The 18,684-nt window shown below is 42.9% G+C and overlaps 1 protein-coding gene and 1 long non-coding RNA gene across 15 annotated transcripts in view; one reads left to right on the top strand and one right to left on the bottom strand.

Moving 5' to 3' along the window:
* Nucleotides 1-16,738, bottom strand: part of SPOCD1 (SPOC domain containing 1) — a 32,377-nt gene extending 15,639 nt beyond the window's left edge. For 2 of the 14 annotated variants that reach the window (XM_083511569.1, XM_083511580.1), the window contains exons 1-6: nucleotides 16,638-16,737; nucleotides 14,197-15,715; nucleotides 13,104-13,157; nucleotides 4,544-4,648; nucleotides 3,710-3,862; nucleotides 1,976-2,078 (exon numbers count right to left, since the gene is read on the bottom strand). In XM_083511569.1, coding sequence (XP_083367695.1) covers nucleotides 1,976-2,078; nucleotides 3,710-3,862; nucleotides 4,544-4,648; nucleotides 13,104-13,157; nucleotides 14,197-15,498 — 1,717 coding nt within the window. In that variant the 5' untranslated portion in view covers nucleotides 15,499-15,715; nucleotides 16,638-16,737. Of the gene's footprint in view, nucleotides 1-1,975; nucleotides 2,079-3,709; nucleotides 3,863-4,543; nucleotides 7,462-12,798; nucleotides 13,158-14,196; nucleotides 16,129-16,622 lie in introns of those variants that run through there. The other 12 variants (XM_083511581.1, XM_083511573.1, XM_083511575.1 and 9 more) reach the window with 11 other exon arrangements.
* Nucleotides 16,739-16,867: 129 nt separating this feature from the next.
* LOC310710720 overlaps nucleotides 16,868-18,684 on the top strand; it is a 4,570-nt gene continuing 2,753 nt past the window's right edge. The window contains exon 1 of the long non-coding RNA XR_014528217.1: nucleotides 16,868-17,393. This is a non-coding gene — a long non-coding RNA (uncharacterized lncRNA). The remainder of the gene's footprint in view (nucleotides 17,394-18,684) is intronic.

Here is an 18,684-nt window from a genome sequence, read left to right as displayed (position 1 = left end):
GCAGACCCTGGAGTCTAGAGCTGTGAAGATGTTGTGAAATGCTGTTGCTTTCATTCCACAGTACTTGGAACCACCAAGGGATAAAAAGGAACATTTTGCTACCACAGCAAAAATGCAAATTCAGTGTTTTTTATCAACACTGTCTAATTTGCCTAATGTACTCCAGCTGCTGAACTGCAGCACTTTAAAATCAAAATTTGAGTTTATTTCCCCTCCAAAGTACTAGCCTCAGTCCTAGAGTAAATTTTAAAATATCCACAGAATGTAAAAAAGTGTGAGCCACAATGTGTCATAGCAGTTGTTGTTCTGGGCATAGCAGGACTCTCAACAGTTTGGTACCCATGATGGGCTTGCTTTGGTTACTGCCAGTGCTGTGATAAAACATTCAAGAAATAAAGAACTTGCCCTCTTCACAGTTCCTTCCCCAGGGAAGCCACACTGCCAACAGCTTTCTCTACACTTAGAAAAGCATCAGAGCTGAAACTATTTGAGCACACAACCCTTAACTGCTTCAGACAAGGTGTACTATAAGCATTTTTCAGTTGCTGCTTTTTTAAAAAAGAAAAGAATATTCTGCCCTGAGAAAACCTTCTGACTCTAGGACACCAACAGGTGGTTTTGTAACACCTCATGGACTCAACAAGCCCTTCACCAGTCTGAAAATATCCTGGGATTTATTAAAAAAAATTTCACTATTGAACTGGTTACTGAAATGTCTGAGCTATATAGAACACACAAATCTGTAGCTAGTGAGCTCTAACTGAGCAGGGATAGGAACCCTTCCAGAAGTTATGATTGCAGGGCCCTATCCTCTTGGGCTACGTATAAAGCATCTATTTAGTTCACATTTAAAGGACATGACTTCCCCACCCCACCCCCCAAAAATCCAGAGAACTGTAGTTTAAGGATGCTGGGAACTGCAGCTCTGCTACAACTGCAGTACCCAGGATTCTTTGGGGAAGTTGTTTTTTTAAATACATGTCGTGTACACAGCTTTTTTACCACATAAAGCACTGTGCACAGTGATACCATGAGCCCCCTCCTACCAACCTAGCAGTTTGAAAGCACACCAGTGCAAGCAGATAAAGAGGTATCGCTGCGGCAGGAAGGTAAACGGCATTTCCGTGCGCTCTGGTTTCCGTCAGTGTTCTGTTGCGCCAGAAGCGGTTTAGTCATGCTGGCCACATGACCTGGAAAGCTGTCTGTGGACAAACGCCGGCTCCCTTGGCCTGAAAGCGAGATGAGCGCTGCACCCCATAGTCGCCTTTGACTGGATTTAACTGTCCAGGGGTCCCTTACCTTTACCTTTATTACCTATGAGCCCCAATGGATCAGACCAAAGGTCCTATGGAAAGTCACAGGCCTGAGTGCAACTGCATTCGCCTCATGCAATTTCCAACCAGTAGCATTCAGAGGCATACTGCCTCTGACAGTGGAGGGCAAACATAAGACATCCTGGCTACATAGCTTTTATTCTCCATAGATTTGTGTCTTCCTCATTCATTCATTCATTCATTCATTATTTGTAACACTGGTGAGAGGGAAGACTTCAGCCTTGTGAGCTCTATTCTGCTATTCTGTATTTTTGCTATATCTCCATTGGATAACTCCAATATCCACCAACCAGAGTCAGGCGTAAAATTGTGGCTAGTGTATGGAGTCAATTATCTATTGTGTCTCAAAAGCCATACACTAGAATAATCTGCATATAGGAATATATATCTGTATCTGTGTCTGTGTCGTGGCAAATCAGGTATATGAACAAGAACTCTTATATACATTGTTAACAAATCAATATTCATATTTTACAAGAGGAACACAGAAACCGATATGCACAGAAACCGATATTTTTATTTGGATTTTACGGATCTACTGTAAAGCGCCCAGATGTCTACCTGTTGATTTTACCTTTTGCCCATCCATGGGGACTGATGGCTAAAAGCAATAAATGTTCAATAAATAAGCAGCAACTTACCTAAATTCAAAGGCTTGTGCTGAATGACAGTTTCTGAATACAGCTTCCCTTCATTTTTACTATTTGGTAGCAGAAGAGCACAGTTGCCTTGGCTTTCCTTGTGCTGTGGGAATTGCAGTGAGGATGGTTGGAAGAAAAATGGAACTAAGTTACTGGTTTCTTTGGACCTTTAATCAGGAAAAATTGATAAAGTAAGAGACCTTTTGCTGAACGGATTCCTTCTATGAGCCCTAACCATGGCCAAGACTGGTATTGATGAACTGGAAGAATAAAGATATGGTCCCCTTTAATCGATGGATTGAAGACATGACAGCGCTCACAACATATGAACGGATTGCTTATTGACACAGACTTCATTTGGAGAAATATATTGACATTTGGAAATAATTTATACAGGATATAATAGGCTCTCAACAATCATATATATATTATGACAATAACAGTACTTACATATCTATAGAAAAATGCAAGTATAACTGATTATATTGCGGGGGCTCAATTAGTGCCAGCGCCTTCTGTCAAGAGCTTGGGTGTAACCTTTGATGCCTCCCTTCCATGAAGGCGCAGGTTGCAGCCACAGCAAAGGTGGCATTTTCCCATCTCCGCCATATTAAGCAGTTGGTCCCTTACCTCTTGCCCTGATCTGGCGACAGTGATCCATGCAACGGTCACCTCCAGGCTTGATTATTGTAACTCGCTCTACGCAGGGCTGCCCTTGAAGCTGACCCAGAAACTCCAGCGGGTGCAGAATGCTGTGGCAAGGCTCCTTACGGGGTCCTTGCCACGGGATCACATTCATCCAGTGCTTTACCAACTGCACTGGCTCCCAGTGGAATACAGGGTCAGGTTTAAGGTGCTGGTTTTGACCTTTAAAGCCCTATGTAGCCTAGGACCCACGTACCTACAGGACCGCCTCTCCTGGTATGCCCCGTGGAGGACCTTAAGGTCCACAAATGACAACATTTTGGAGGTCCCAGGTTGCAAGGTGGTTAGATTGGTCGCAACTAGGGCCAGGGCCTTTTCAGTACTGGCCCCGACTTGGTGGAACACTCTGTCACAAGAGACTAGGACCCTGTGGGACGTGACATCTTTCCGCAGGGCCTGCAAGACAGAGCTGTTCCGCCTGGCCTTTGGTTTGGACTCAGTCTGACCCTTTTCCCCCTCCCCTTATGGTTTTTGATCTATGGGCTATTTTTAAAATGAGGGTACATTTTAAATTGCATTTTAACCTGGATTTTAAATTAGTTTTTTCCTATTATGTTTTTACTGTAATTTTATTGGTGTTAGCCATCCTGAGCCCGGCTATGGCGGGGTACAGTGGTGCCCCGCAAGACGAATGCCTCGCAAGACGGAAAACTCGCTAGACGAAAGTGTTTTCTGTTTTGGAGGTGCTTCGCAAAATGAATCTCCTATGGGCTTGCTTCGCAAGACGACAATGTCTTGCCAGCTCCTGCTGGGGTTTTTTTCCCTCCCCCCCCCCCTTTTTCTAAGCCGCTAAGCTGCTTATCAGCTAAAAGCAGCTAAAAGCCGCTAAAAGCTGCTTCTGAAGATGATTCAGAAACTTCAGCTGGTGCAGAATCTGGCAACCAGGTTGCTCACTGGTGCAAGATAGTTTCAGCACTGGCTGCCAATTAGCTTCTGGGTCCAATTCAAAGTGCTGGTTTTGACCTATAAAGCCTTAAATGGCTCAGAACCGCAATATCCCAAGAACTACCTTTCTCCAGATGAACCTACCCAAACCGAGATCATCATCTGAGGACCTTCTTCCTGTGCCTCCTTCATGAGATCCAGAGGGTAGCAACATGAGAACAGGCCTTTTCTGTTGTGGCTCTCCATTTTGTGGAATGCTCTCCCCCAGGAGATATGGCTGGCCCCTTCATTATACACCTTTAGATGCCAGACAAAAACATTCCTCTTCAATCAAACCTTTGGTTGATTAACATCTGATACCCTTTTAAATCTGCTGGGAAGATACTTGGTTTGTTTTTGTTCTTATTTATATTACATATTTTGTGGGTTTTATATTGTGTTTTTGTGTTGTGAACTTCCCCGAGATCTATGACTGAATGGCTGCATGCAGATTTCAATGAATAATAATAATAATATTTCAGCAGCAAGGATAGCAAGAAAGGAAGTTTAAAAAGGGGATATTTTTGTTGCATGACATTTGCTTTGCTGGATTTTTCAACAAGGCAATCCACTTGACACCAGAGGCAAGATTTTAAAAACGCAACAATGAACAAAGGGATGGATGAACAAATACTCCCTTTAGCCAGCTCAGTGCTGAAAGGTATCAGTCACATTCTCCTTTCACACAGCCTCTGCAGCATGACTGGCACCAGAGACAAGTTCGGCTTCCAACAAATTAATAAGCTCTTGACATCACTACGAAGCAGAAAGAGGCCTGAAACTTATTGCAAACTCCTATCCAATCATCTTCATTAAAAAGGAGCTTCCTCAACTATCTTAACCTTTATTGCTGTCAGCTGCTAATCATTCTACTCAGTTATTTCATCATGCTGCAGTGTAATGGGAAATATATACTGAATGGGATCTAGTAATGTGCACCTCGTCATCTGATGAATCCTCCAGTTCTATGAGCTTCCCCAAGGTGAACATTTCATCACCGTGAGTCTGAGTTCCAAGGAGTTTGACTGCTGACCCAGACAATTCCTAAAAGAAGTAAATTATAGAACAAATAGAATCAAACAGAAAATAGTTTTAAATATAAGACTAGGAGAGTATGGGGGAGGAGTGGGAACTGTCGTAAATTCCACCATGATCCTAAAGTGGATCTATATTTGGCAGCTAAGCTTTCTGCTTTATTGGATCCAGGAACAGGAATTCATACATGAGGCTAAAAGGCATTAATTGACACATTTGGGTTTGTAATGTAGGTATAATAAACTGATCAAAGCGCTCGTTTCCATTACAAATGCCTCTTCTCTGATTTCTCTTTGGACATTAATAAAGCAGCAGGACAAGAGAGGGGCTCTTATAGTGTTTTTTGCCCTTTTTTGTATCTGTAATGCAGATGCAAAATCTTAAGTGGACAGACTGTACACTCAGTTTAATGTGACTCTACTTGCTACCTCACATTAATATTTACATGGTCACACAATTTTATTTTATTTTTTAAAATTATGGACAGTTCCTTATTTAAGTCACTTTGTCATTATAGTAAAAAGAAAGGTTGAGGAAAGTTTTAGTGTTATGTAGAAAAAATCATCTTAGCAACAAAAGGCAGCTGTCAATCAGTATGCAGCAGAATCCTATTCAGAAGCAAAACCCATTGTATTCAGTGGAGCTTACTCCCCCAGTGACTGCAACCTGAAAAAACTGTTGATCATATCCATTTTTCTACCAGTTAATAAGCACATGTGCCCTTCACTAGCAGTCTCACAAATTATAAACTGAAACTCATTGATTAATCAACTAACACTGTAATCACAACCCCCTCTGCATTGGGCTGGGGAGGAGCCAGTTTAAGAGGTGTCACTCCACAGGTAACAGAGCTCCCAATTTGCCTGTTGGGTGGAAGTGATGCAAGTGGGATCCCCTCCACCTCATGTGGCAGCTTGCATAAAACCCTAAAACAGGGCATTATGGGAATGGGGAAGGGCTGACTTTACCTGACTTGACCTGCTAGATCTCAAGTCAGCCTCACTATCATCATGTGATGACATCAGGCCCAACCGCTGCACAAGCAAATGGTGGCAAAGTTCCATTAAGACTTTTCAGAACTTTACGCCTTAAATTAAAAACATCTTCCTTGCATCTTCTGTTACCTCAAAGGAGCAATATTAGAGTCAGAGGGTGTAAGTGTCTAATTAATGTTGATGTGTACCTTTGCTAAACAGTACTCAACATTATAGGAAGATCTTGGTGTTAGGAATAGACATTGCTTGAGTTACATGAAGTACTGTGTAGAACTACCATTCTAATTCCACTTCCAGCCAATCATGGAAAAGCAAGGCTTCAACCAAAAGCACTAGGATACGAGTGTTCAATTCATCCAGTCAGTGCCTGGCCGTCCCACACTGAACCACTTCTGATTTCAGAAGTGCCAACTATCTAAACCAGAGGTTTTCAACCTTTTGGGGACCGCAGCTCCCTTGACCAACTACATTCTTTCTGCGGCTTCCCTGTGGGGAAATGCGCTCCAAGCCTCAGAAGCCCAATTATGTCACCCCTTGCCTGCAGAGTCCACAGTCCTTTACCCTTTGCCCCAAAGAAAGGTGCCTCTTCACTCCCCACTTGTCTATCCATTCCCCACAGCAAGGACTAGTGGACTGGCTGGCTGGGCCCCCTCACCCACTTGCTTGCTTACTCCAAGGCCGCCTCAGCTCCTGGCAACCGGCACCCCCTGGCCAGCCCCAAAGGCACCATTTGCTAGGGGAAGCTTATAGCAAGGCCTGCAGCAACCAACAGCCACACAAGCCCTAGGGGGGTAGAGACGCAAGAGGGCAAAAATCCACATACAGAAAGAAGAGAGATGAAAAAGTGTGGTATCTCAACATCCCAGAGACAAATCTCAAGGGAAGATGAGTCCACCAGAAGAATCTGATTCCTTTGTTCTGCAATACTGATATTTGTCAACTCATTGTGATAATTAGGATCATTTTCACCCCTCATTTCACTTCATAATTACAAAACTGATCCTCTTGGAAAGTCTGTAGCTTCTTGCTTTCCTCTCCCTTCCATTTGGTTGTTGGTAGGACAAATCAAATAGTCCTACATGAGCTGGCTCTAGCACAGGCACAACTACAAGATAGTCACAAATATAGCTGCAGAGAGAGGCTGGGTTGCAAGTAATTACTCTGAGCTAGCGCAGATTAACCTGCATGTGCGACAGCTGATTTACACCTGTCTATTCCGTACATCCACAAGATGAAACAGCAGCAGACTGCTCCGAAGGCCATCACAAACACACACTGGGGTTCAAAAGTAGTGCTGTGCAAACTGCCCCATTATCAGATTTTAAGTGGCCATTACAAGCTCAAAGTTAATCTGCATCAGTTTACAAATTTGTAGAGTTGTGTACATAACCAAATGCCTATGTAGTTCAGAACACTGAGACAGAACTACTTATTAACTTTCAGAGAACAGGCCCAGCTTTAGGCGTTGGTGTGATTCAGGGGAATATGACTCTTCACGTCAAGCCTGATAACCTCACAATCTTTTATCCGCTGTATTTCCAGAGAACCCTGGAAGAAATGTCAATCTAGCTTAGTGCTGCCTACAATAGTTGGCATAGGCTCTCATAGGGACATTCTCGGCCCTACTTGGAGATGCCACACGAAACCACCTTGACCTTTTTTTATAATCACGTGGTACATTTTATGAAATGAAATTAAACAAATATTGGACCTGCATGCTGAGCTACAGCCCTTCTGATGTTAACATGCCCAAAGGGATAATAATTGAAGCTGCAGTCCAAGCCCTACTTACTCCCAATTTAATGGGACTTCTGAGAAGACTGCAACCTGAGTTGACTGAGAAGACTGAGTTTGTAGGGCAGCAGTTGAAGAAGGAGCAAAAAGGGTTTTCTTGTGTGTGTGTGTTTCTTTGTGGCTGATTAGCTGTTTTCCCTGTGTAAAGGTCAGAGGGGGCAGGGTTTCTGTTGAGGCAGGGGATTAGCTGTGGGAGGAGCTTATCAGAGTTTGTAGGGCAGCAGTTGAAGAAGGAGCAAAAAGGGTTTTCTTGTGTCTGTGGGTTTCTTTGTGGCTGATTAGCTGTTTTCCCTGTGTAAAGGTCAGAGGGGGCAGGGTTTCTGTTGAGGCAGGGGATTAGCTGTGGGAGGAGCTTATCAGAGTTTGTAGGGCAGCAGTTGAAGAAGGAGCAAAAAGGGTTTTCTTGTGTCTGTGGGTTTCTTTGTGGCTGATTAGCTGTTTTCCCTGTGTAAAGGTCAGAGGGGGCAGGGTTTCTGTTGAGGCAGGGGATTAGCTGTGGGAGGAGCTTATCAGAGTTTGTAGGGCAGCAGTTGAAGAAGGAGCAAAAAGGGTTTTCTTGTGTGTGTGTGTTTCTTTGTGGCTGATTAGCTGTTTTCCCTGTGTAAAGGTCAGAGGGGGCAGGGTTTCTGTTGAGGCAGGGGATTAGCTGTGGGAGGAGCTTATCAGAGTTTGTAGGGCAGCAGTTGAAGAAGGAGCAAAAAGGGTTTTCTTGTGTCTGTGGGTTTCTTTGTGGCTGATTAGCTGTTTTCCCTGTGTAAAGGTCAGAGGGGGCAGGGTTTCTGTTGAGGCAGGGGATTAGCTGTGGGAGGAGCTTATCAGAGTTTGTAGGGCAGCAGTTGAAGAAGGAGCAAAAAGGGTTTTCTTGTGTCTGTGGGTTTCTTTGTGGCTGATTAGCTGTTTTCCCTGTGTAAAGGTCAGAGGGGGCAGGGTTTCTGTTGAGGCAGGGGATTAGCTGTGGGAGGAGCTTATCAGAGTTTGTAGGGCAGCAGTTGAAGAAGGAGCAAAAAGGGTTTTCTTGTGTCTGTGGGTTTCTTTGTGGCTGATTAGCTGTTTTCCCTGTGTAAAGGTCAGAGGGGGCAGGGTTTCTGTTGAGGCAGGGGATTAGCTGTGGGAGGAGCTTATCAGAGTTTGTAGGGCAGCGGCGCGCGCCTAGCGGCGCGCGCAGTTATACCCATCTTTTAGATTTAGGGGAGCTAGTCTCAAACGCTTGTTGGGGGAGACCTAGGTTTGTTTTTTTTTTGTGGGGGAAGTTATTTGTCCTGTCTTCAAGCTTTTTATGATGGAGGACCTCTGTAGCCACCCCCAACAACACGATCTCAAGATGGAAGGGGAGGGAACAGCTGCAGTCGCCTGCGATTCCTGCGCAATGTTTGCCATCTTGCCAAAGGTTGCAGGCAGCTTTACCTGCAGCAATTGCATGTTGATTGCCCTTTTAAAAGACAAAGTACAGCAACTGGAGGAACGTGTAGCTACGCTCCAAAGAATTAGAGAGCTGGAGCTCTTCTTGGAAGCAACAGAGCACACCGTCCCCACCAAGGAGGAGACAGGGGACTCCCCTGAGAAGGAGGATAGTTCACCAATACAGGAGCCAGATATATGGAGAAACGTGACTCAAAGAAGTAGGAGGCCCAGGGTTCACTCTGATTGTTTAGAAATACACAATCGCTTTGAGGTCCTCTCCCCTAGCATGGAGGACGAAGAGCAGACTCCATTTGAGGATCTCTCCCTCATTACAGTCGATCAGGTATATGAAGACGAGCAGCAAAGTCAGTCCTCAGGGAATGTGCAGGCGACCTTGGAACGGACAGCTCATGGAAAAACCCCGACCAAACCCAAGAGGAGGCGTGTAGTGGTGATAGGGGATTCCCTACTGAGGGGAACAGAAGCAGTGATCTGTGGGCCTGACAAGATGTCTCGGGAAGTGTGCTGTCTCCCCGGGGCTAAGATCCAAGATGTAACTGAACGACTGCAAGGAATCATAAAACCCACTGAAAAATACCCCTTCCTCTTGGTTCATGTGGGAACCAATGACACTGCAAGCAATAGCCTCCAGAAGATCAAAAGAGACTATGAGGCTCTCGGCAGGAAATTGAAGCAACTAAATGCACAAATTGTCATCTCGTCTGTCCTCCCAGTTGAACGACGTGGCCCAGGGAGAGAGGGGAAAATAGTGGAAGTGAACAGCTGGCTTCGCAAATGGTGTAAACAGGAACGGTTTGGATTCTTAGATCACGGACTGCAGTTTCTTGAAGATGGACTTCTGGCAAGTGATGGGCTGCACCTCACAATGGTTGGGAGAAATGTTTTTGCCAAAAATCTCAGAAATCTCATCAGGAGGGCTTTAAACTGACTAATGTGGGGGAGGGAGACAGTGCTCCTGAAGGTAGGAGTCTATCAATTAATGAAGATGATCATCCAAATGTCATAGACCAAATGGAGCAAGCAGCACACGGACCTAGTGGTGGGAGGAAAAAATCCTTAAATAAGAGACACGGGGGAATAATTAATGGACTTCAATGTCTGTACACTAATGCGCAAAGCATGGGAAATAAACAAGATGAGCTTGAGCTCTTGGTACAGCAAACTAAATATGACATAATAGGCATCACTGAAACCTGGTGGGATAAGTCCCACGATTGGAATGTAATAATGGGGGGATACAATCTATTTCAGAGAAACAGACCAGACAAGAAAGGAGGAGGAGTGGCGTTATATGTCAGGGATGTGTATACCTGTGAAGAGATCCAAGATTTAGAACCTCAAAGCCAAAGTGAGAGCATTTGGGTCAAAATTAAGGGAGAGAAGAATAACAGAGACCTCATTGTGGGAGTTTACTATAGATCCCCAAGCCAAACGGAGGACATAGATGATGCCTTCCTGGAACAGATGGCCAAGCATGCAAAAGGAAGGGAGATAGTAGTAATGGGGGACTTCAATTATCCGGATATTTGTTGGACGTCAAACTCAGCCAAGAGCATAAGGTCAAACAGATTCCTCACTGGCCTTGCAGACAACTTCATTGTCCAGAAAGTGGGAGAAGCAACAAGAGGAACAGCCATTTTAGATCTGGTCCTAACCAATGTTGATGACCTGGTTAGTGGGGTAGAAGTGGAAGGATCATTAGGCGCGAGTGATCATGCTCTTCTGAAGTTTACTATACAGCGGAAAGGAGCAGCCAAGCATACTAGGACTCAATTTCTTGACTTTAAGAAAGCCGACTTCATAAAACTTAGGGAAGTGCTGGGTGAGATCCCATGGACAGCAATACTAAAAGGAAAGGGAGTTCATGATGGCTGGGAGTTTGTTAAGAGGGAGATAGTAAAAGCACAACGTCAGGCAATACCAATGAGACGGAAACATGGAAGATGCCTAAAGAAGCCAGGGTGGCTATCTAAAGAACTTTTAAATGAATTAAGATTAAAAAAGGATGTGTACAAAAAATGGAAAAGGGGGGAAACCACCAAAGAGGAATTCAAACAAATAGCCAGCACGTGTAGACACAAAGTCAGAAAAGCTAAAGCACAGAATGAACTCAGGCTTGCTAGAGAGGTTACAAGGAACAAAAAAGGCTTTTATGGGTATGTTCGTAGCAAAAGGAAGAACAAAGAAACAGTGGGGTCACTCAGAGGAGAAGATGGTGAAATGCAAACAGGGGACACAGAAAGGGCTGAACTCCTCAATGCCTTCTTTGCCTCAGTCTTCTCCGATAAAGAAAACAATGCCCGACCTGAAGAATTTGGAGCAAATGATTCAGCAAAGGAAACACAGCCCAGAATAACTAAGGAGATGGTACAAGAATATTTGGCTAGTTTAGATGTATTCAAGTCTCCAGGGCCAGATGAACTGCATCCAAGAGTATTAAAAGAACTGGCAGATGTGATCTCAGAACCACTGGCAGTCATCTTTGAGAATTCCTGGAGAACAGGCGAAGTCCCGGCAGACTGTAGGAGGGCAAATGTTGTCCCTATTTTCAAAAAGGGGAAAAGAGAGGACCCAAATAATTACCGCCCAGTCAGTCTGACATCAATAGCAGGGAAGATTCTGGAACAGATCATTAAGCAAACAGTCTGTGAGCACCTAGAAAGGAATGCTGTGATCACCAATAGTCAGCATGGATTTCTGAAAAATAAGTCATGTCAGACTAACCTGATCTCGTTTTTTGACAGAATTACAAGCCTGGTAGATGAAGGGAACGCAGTGGATGTAGCCTACCTTGATTTCAGCAAGGCATTTGACAAGGTGCCCCATGATATTCTTGTAAAGAAGCTGATAAAATGTGGTCTTGACTATGCTACCACTCAGTGGATTTGTAACTGGCTGACTGACCGAACCCAAAGGGTGCTCATCAATGGTTCCTCTTCATCCTGGAGAAGAGTGACTAGTGGGGTGCCACAGGGTTCTGTCTTGGGCCCAGTCTTATTCAACATCTTTATCAACGACTTGGATGATGGACTCAAGGGCATCCTGATCAAATTTGCAGATGACACCAAACTGGGAGGGGTGGCTAACACCCCAGAGGACAGGATCACACTTCAAAACGACCTTGACAGATTAGAGAACTGGGCAAAAACAAACAAGATGAATTTTAACAGGGAGAAATGTAAAGTATTGCACTTGGGCAAAAAAAATGAGAGGCACAAATACAAGATGGGTGACACCTGGCTTGAGAGCAGTACATGTGAAAAGGATCTAGGAGTCTTGGTTGACCACAAACTTGACATGAGCCAACAGTGTGACGCGGCAGCTAAAAAAGCCAATGCAATTCTGGGCTGCATCAATAGGAGTATAGCATCTAGATCAAGGGAAGTAATCGTGCCACTGTATTCTGCTCTGGTCAGACCACACCTGGAGTACTGTGTCCAGTTCTGGGCACCACAATTCAAGAAGGACACTGACAAACTGGAACGTGTCCAGAGGAGGGCAACCAAAATGGTCAAAGGCCTGGAAACGATGCCTTATGAGGAACGGCTAAGGGAGCTGGGCATGTTTAGCCTGGAGAAGAGGAGGTTAAGGGGTGATATGATAGCCATGTTCAAATATATCAAAGGATGTCACATAGAGGAGGGAGAAAGGTTGTTTTCTGCTGCTCCAGAGAAGCGGACACGGAGCAATGGATCCAAACTACAAGAAAGAAGATTCCACCTAAACATTAGGAAGAACTTCCTGACAGTAAGAGCTGTTCGACAGTGGAATTTGCTGCCAAGGGGTGTGGTGGAGTCCCCTACTTTGGAGGTCTTTAAGCAGAGGCTTGACAACCATATGTCAGGAGTGCTCTGATGGTGTTTCCTGCTTGGCAGGGGGTTGGACTCGATGGCCCTTGTGGTCTCTTCCAACTCTATGATTCTATTATTCTATTATTATTCTATTAACCTTAAATTACAATTAGCACCCTAAAGCTGGCCAGTTTTAACCTGGAACAAGGCATCTATGGTAGGTAATTAATGGTTACTCAAGGGGATAATTAATCAGAGTCAGCTTATTTCCATCCCAGTGCTGTAGTGGTATATCCTACCTCTTTATTATTAAATTTAAAGGAGCTATGTTGCATAATCATACTGCAACTTGAGAAATAAGATGGTAAAGCCTTGAGTTCAAATACTGCATTAAAATTAGATTACTTAATCCTCACCAAACCATAACCATAAAGCAATGAGGACAGTAAGAAGATGACATACGTAAAAGACCATTTTTACACCGTGAGATTGATGTGGTCGCAGGCTTTCTTCCTCCTTGGACAGAAAGAGAACACACCAATTATAAACCAACTTTTAAAAGCAATCTGTTTTTTAGTTGGCTGATTAAGAGAAATATCTAACAGATCACCCGTCCCCCACACTCACTGTTTCCCATCAAGATCAGCAAAGAACACCTTTCCAACCATCAGTGTTCAAAATCCAGGTAATTTTTAAAGAGTGTACAAGTGTTCTCTAAAGCTTGCCAAGTATGGCAGGAGGAATTACATTTCTTACTCTGGTGGGATTGGCTGGGGCTTTTATCATGGAATTCTGTAGAGGTCTCATTTTAGGGCCAGTTTTCGTAGATGATATTTTTATGTTATAAATAGTCCTGAAACTTTGACAGGATAAAATAACAAATCCCATTTTTAAAAAAATACTAATATTCAGGTTTTCTACTTCACCAGGATTCTTAACCCAGGTTTGAAACTAATTAGAATTTTTTAAATTATTATTTTTTATTTTTCCATTTTACAAATATTTTGACTAAGTTTACAGTCAATGTGCCAAATCTTACTGACCCCCTCCCCGCTTTCTGCTGTTACTTATGGTGTATCTTTTACCCCTGCATATCCAATTCAAACCTGTTCACTAAATTTTCCTTTTGTATCCCCTTTAAATTGTAACTGCACGTTTTTATGTCAATCCTGCTAATGACTTAAGTTGTTTGCAATAATTTTTAAAACAGTCCACAGATTTTCCCTATTCTATATTAGGTTTGAAGCTAATTAGAAATCACTGGTGAAGTGGGAAGGCAAGTTATTTGGGACTTACATTTTTAGACTATTTTAATTGATACATTTTACCAAGACCGCCAGGCTCTTTGAGCTTCCTGTCTGTGATGTAAAGGTAAGATACATATGACAAACATTGGTATTACTTAACGGCTGCTAAGGCCAGGTAGGAAGAATTTACAATAAGAAGCATGTGGAATAGGAGGAGGGAATATGCTATCCTAATTGGCTTACTCTTGGTCCCTTAACTACAGTAGTGTTTGCACCAGGCTACAGTGAACATGCTACTACAACCACACCTGCACAGGACTGTTTTCTTCGGATGGTTGAGTATTCACACTTTCTTCTACATTGTTGATCTCGCCATCCAAGTCCTCTTGGTGATCACTTGACATTCTTCTTTTCTCAATGAGCTTAGTAACTGCAGTGCCATCTGTGAATGACTGATACCCTGACTTGCTCTCCAACTGTGGAAAGTCAAGACCATGATCTAAAATAACATCTCCACACTCCAGGTCTCTGAATTTGTTTTCTTCATCTGTGTTTTCTTCATCAGAATCTTCCTGATCTATAACTTCATCAATTTTCAGAAGAAACCAACAACTATCCATATTCTTGTTCCCAGACAAGGTATTGTTTGGGTTCAGAGTCTCATGTTCTTCCATACCCACTTGTTCTCCGAGAAATTCTTCAGCCGATGCATCCATAGAATCTGAAACAATTCTTTCTCCTATGGACAACTCACTTTTCATTATGTCAGAAACTGTGTCCTTCAAGTCTAATTTAAGATTGGCCCCTGAAACAAAGTTAGGTTCAAATTCAGAGTTTGCCTGACATATGTCTCCTTTCAGAACAGTTGTATCAGGCAACAGAGAAGAAGCACCCATTCTTCTGGATATTTTGGAGACCTTGGTTTCACTAAATGAATTTTCAGATGAGAAAGAGGAATAAATTTTGTGAGTCTGTAAAGCTTCTGTATGAAAAGTAGCTATCAGATTTTGACTAGCATCACTGACTGATGTTTCTCCTAAAAAGCTAGGTGATGTGTCCAGATCTTGATACTCTTGATACTGCGTCTCATGAATTGGAGAAGTATCTAAACAGTCTTTCTCTTTTTCAATTTCTTCTTCATCACAAAGATGGATAATGGAATTATCATGGCATGATTCCTTAGAAGAAAATCTTGCAAAAATACCTTCATCATATAGGGCAGATATATCTGTAGATTTTGCTCTTTCAGCTTTAATGCTAAAATCATTATTTGTTTCCCCAGGGTCTGATTCTCCAGAACTTAGCACTTGAACAGAAGTGTCGAGTTCCAAGCCACTTTCCACCTTGTTCACTTTTTCATATTCCAGTTGTCCCCCAGCATTCTTAATCTTGGGGGATGTCTTTAGCTTTTTAGTACAATTTTTATCCAACAAGTCAAACAGGGCAACCCTTAGTTTTTCATAAATACCGTCCTTCCTTTTGTTTTGCATTTTCTGTGGCAATTTCTTTGGATTCGGATGCACTAAACAATGTTTTTGTTTTCTTTGCTGGTTGGTATCTTTCAAAAGCACATAGCAAGGCTTTGTTAATTTTGTTGCTATACCTTTCATTCTGCTTGGCCAAGGTTCTGGCAAAGTTTCAGAGGCCAACAGACTGTGTAAGATTTTTTCAGATGGTATGGATTCCTTTCTGAGACCTTATCTGCAATGTCTTTCAGAGTAAGAGCTAACTGTTGCTTGTACTGTTCTTTCCCTGCAAGGTGCTCATTGACCCATGTTGTTTTCTCCACCTTGACTGCAACCTGCCTATTCCGGGGAATGCTGCAAACTGTGGTAGGAAAGAAAAGGTTTTAATTATGGTAGTGGTGTGGTGTAAGCCACAGCATCAACTCTGCCTCCTAATCCCCCCCAATGTCTCTAAAGACTAATGTACCCTATGCACGGTCAAAATATATAGGCTGAACCAAAATTAACATTTTAAAAAATCAGCTTTGCACACACTCTGCAGAGGCCACATATGTGCAGAATGTACATGTTCACATTAACAGATAAGCTCAGCATATCTAGAGGTGTTCCTTCTTGCCAGATGTTGTGATGCTACTATCCACATAGAATACATGTTCATATCAGCCTAACAACCAATATTACCATCGTACACTCTTTGAAACTCCCTCCACAGGAATATAGGTACAGCCTCATCACTTTAAAAAAACACACCAATGAAAGCATGCTTACTCAAGCCTGTTTGGCAGAATTCTGTCATGTTATATACATATATATATATATATATATATATACATACACAAATACATACACACACACACACACACACACACTGTGTGTGTGTGTGTGTATACAAAATACACATACCTACATTTTTCCCTATTTAAATAATTTCCATGTGTTTAAAAGTGTCTTGTAAGCATGCCCATAAAGGCAGGTTTAAACTACTTTTGCTTTTAAAAGCTGCCCAGATTTCCACCGTCAGTAAAACAATATATATTGTTCTGGGAAGAGGATAGGCTGGCTTGGAACCTAAAGAGCTCTTCATAACTCCTATTTCCCTCCAGAGCAAACCCCCGTCTCTCCTACCGATTCGAGAACACCCCTCTCCCTTCCTCACAAACGATTCAAAAAAACGAGACGGGTGTGCCAAACAGGCGCAGGATGGGGAAGAACAATTGCGGGGAGGGGGAAGGAAATTGCAGTCAACAAGCACGCGCTTCTCCCTTAACGATTGCCACGCGAGCCTCTTTCCCGGGCGCTGGCTCCCTCCTACGCCTCCTCACGCTCCACCTGCAGCGCCGCCCACGCCAGCGCGACACGAAGACGGGGCGGGGATAAATAGGAATCTGCGCCACGTGACCTTGGATCAAGCGGGAAACTTGCAGATTCTTTGCCTAGACGCACGTCACAAAGAGGAGGAGGCGAGGCTTGGGGTTTGAAAAGGAAAGGCCGTTGGCCGGCTGTTAAGAGTTGTGTGGGCGGGGCCTGCCCTGGGCAAACTTGACAGAAAAGCAGCAGGAGCGTTTAAAAATGGTTTTTCCCCCTCCTTCGGAGCGGATTCCTCCCTGCCTCCGAAAGTCCTTTACAAAAAAAGAGTACGGTAACACAAAATTATCAACGTGCGTGTTGGCACCCGCCTTTCTCCGGGACATAAGCGCAAATTATCAATAAAAACAGTTTAAAACTTTTAATAAAGAATTCAGCATTTTAAAAAATCAACGCTTAAATGCTGCATTTTCACAGGTCACATCAAAGAAGGGGTGAAATTCACCTGACACGAGAACTTTTTCATTTACCACTTTCCCTAACAAGGGGGCTGCAGAGGGTGTTCTCACAATGGGCTTTCTTGGGGGTGACTTCCAACCTATGCAACATTCTCCCCTGGGAGACACACCTGGCACCATTTCTGTCTTTTTGGCCCCAGGCAAAAATGTTCCTCGTCCACCAAGTCATTGGCCTTTAATTATCTGCAGCATCCTTCCGTGGGTGGGATGCCCTAGGTCTGTCTTTATAGATATGAACATGTTTTTAGCTTTGACTCTGTTTTAGTTTTCAGTTGGTGTTAATGTATGTTGTTTTTATTTTGTAAGTTGCTTTAAGTTACTTTTCATTTAAAAAACCAACCCCTAGAAGAACTACTAGAAAGTGCAGTTAAAAGGTATGTGCAGAATGCCTCCATCCCACAAGAACCAACATGTAAAGAGAAAGAGAAACAGTATTAATAATAATAATAATAATAATAATAATAATAATAATAATAATAATAATAATAATAATTAATAATACGAAGACAAATTGGCTCTGGGGAATAAACTTTCCTTGTCACCTTCCTTCAGATGCTGATCCCAAGAGTCCAAGGTTCATATAGGGGAAAGGCAGTTCTCTTCAGTATAGGGGTCCTAAACTGTGTAGTGCTCTGAAGCAAAATTGCTCTAAAACAAATTAGCAGCCAGACCAGACCCAGTTTTATGTTCATTTCTTCTAGTTCTAGCCATATTCTGCACTAGCTGTTGTTTCCAAACCATCTTTAAAGACAGTCCCAACATCCAGCACATTGCAATAGCCTAACCTGTAAGTTAGCCATTCCTTTCAATGAAAACTTGCATGCCAGGTACTATAAGCCAGTGTTGAAGCAATGACCCACCTTAAAAAAAAATCAAACCATTTAAACTGCTGGGTGGAGAAGGCAGTTAAGTACCACTATAAACCCTGATAGACCATGGTCAGAAAAGATTTCTTGCAGGCCACACCTGAGGAAGGTGAACTGCTGCTATCCAGCTGGAACCTGTTCGGGGGGATAGTCTGCTTCTTTTCATGTATTTTACAAATGTATTTAAATCCAGTTCATTATGATCTGCTATCTCAGTCTCTTTCCAGAGTTAATCCACAATTATATTGGTAAGCAATAGGGTATCATGTTTATCAGAGGAGAGACGGAAAGAAATGGTGGAATGTATAGCTACTATGACTTTCTTATGAAAGTTGGGTTATTGACATGTGTCAATATACCCTCATAAATGTATGAATTTAAAAAAAATGATTATCTGGTAGACTGGGGGTATGATTGGAAACAATAGCGTGCTGATACTTTGGAAAAGGAACTTCCACATCTCCCTTTAAGGTTTTTCTATTTAGATGAACACTACTAGTCTTGTAAGCTGATGAGGAATACACACATGCAAACTCCAGCACTGAATAAGCTTGCAAATACCTCCCTCCCAATCCCTGCAGGAGATCCGATCTCAAACTACTTCAGTACTTCCTGCTTATTGATTGTATTCTAAGCAAAGA

The sequence above is a fragment of the Podarcis liolepis genome (assembly GCF_965112155.1).
Source record: "Podarcis liolepis genome assembly, chromosome: 7".
In the NCBI taxonomy this organism is placed as follows: Eukaryota; Metazoa; Chordata; class Lepidosauria; order Squamata; family Lacertidae; genus Podarcis; species Podarcis liolepis.
Note: the sequence above shows the minus strand (reverse complement) of the source record. Positions and strands in the feature narration are given on the sequence as shown.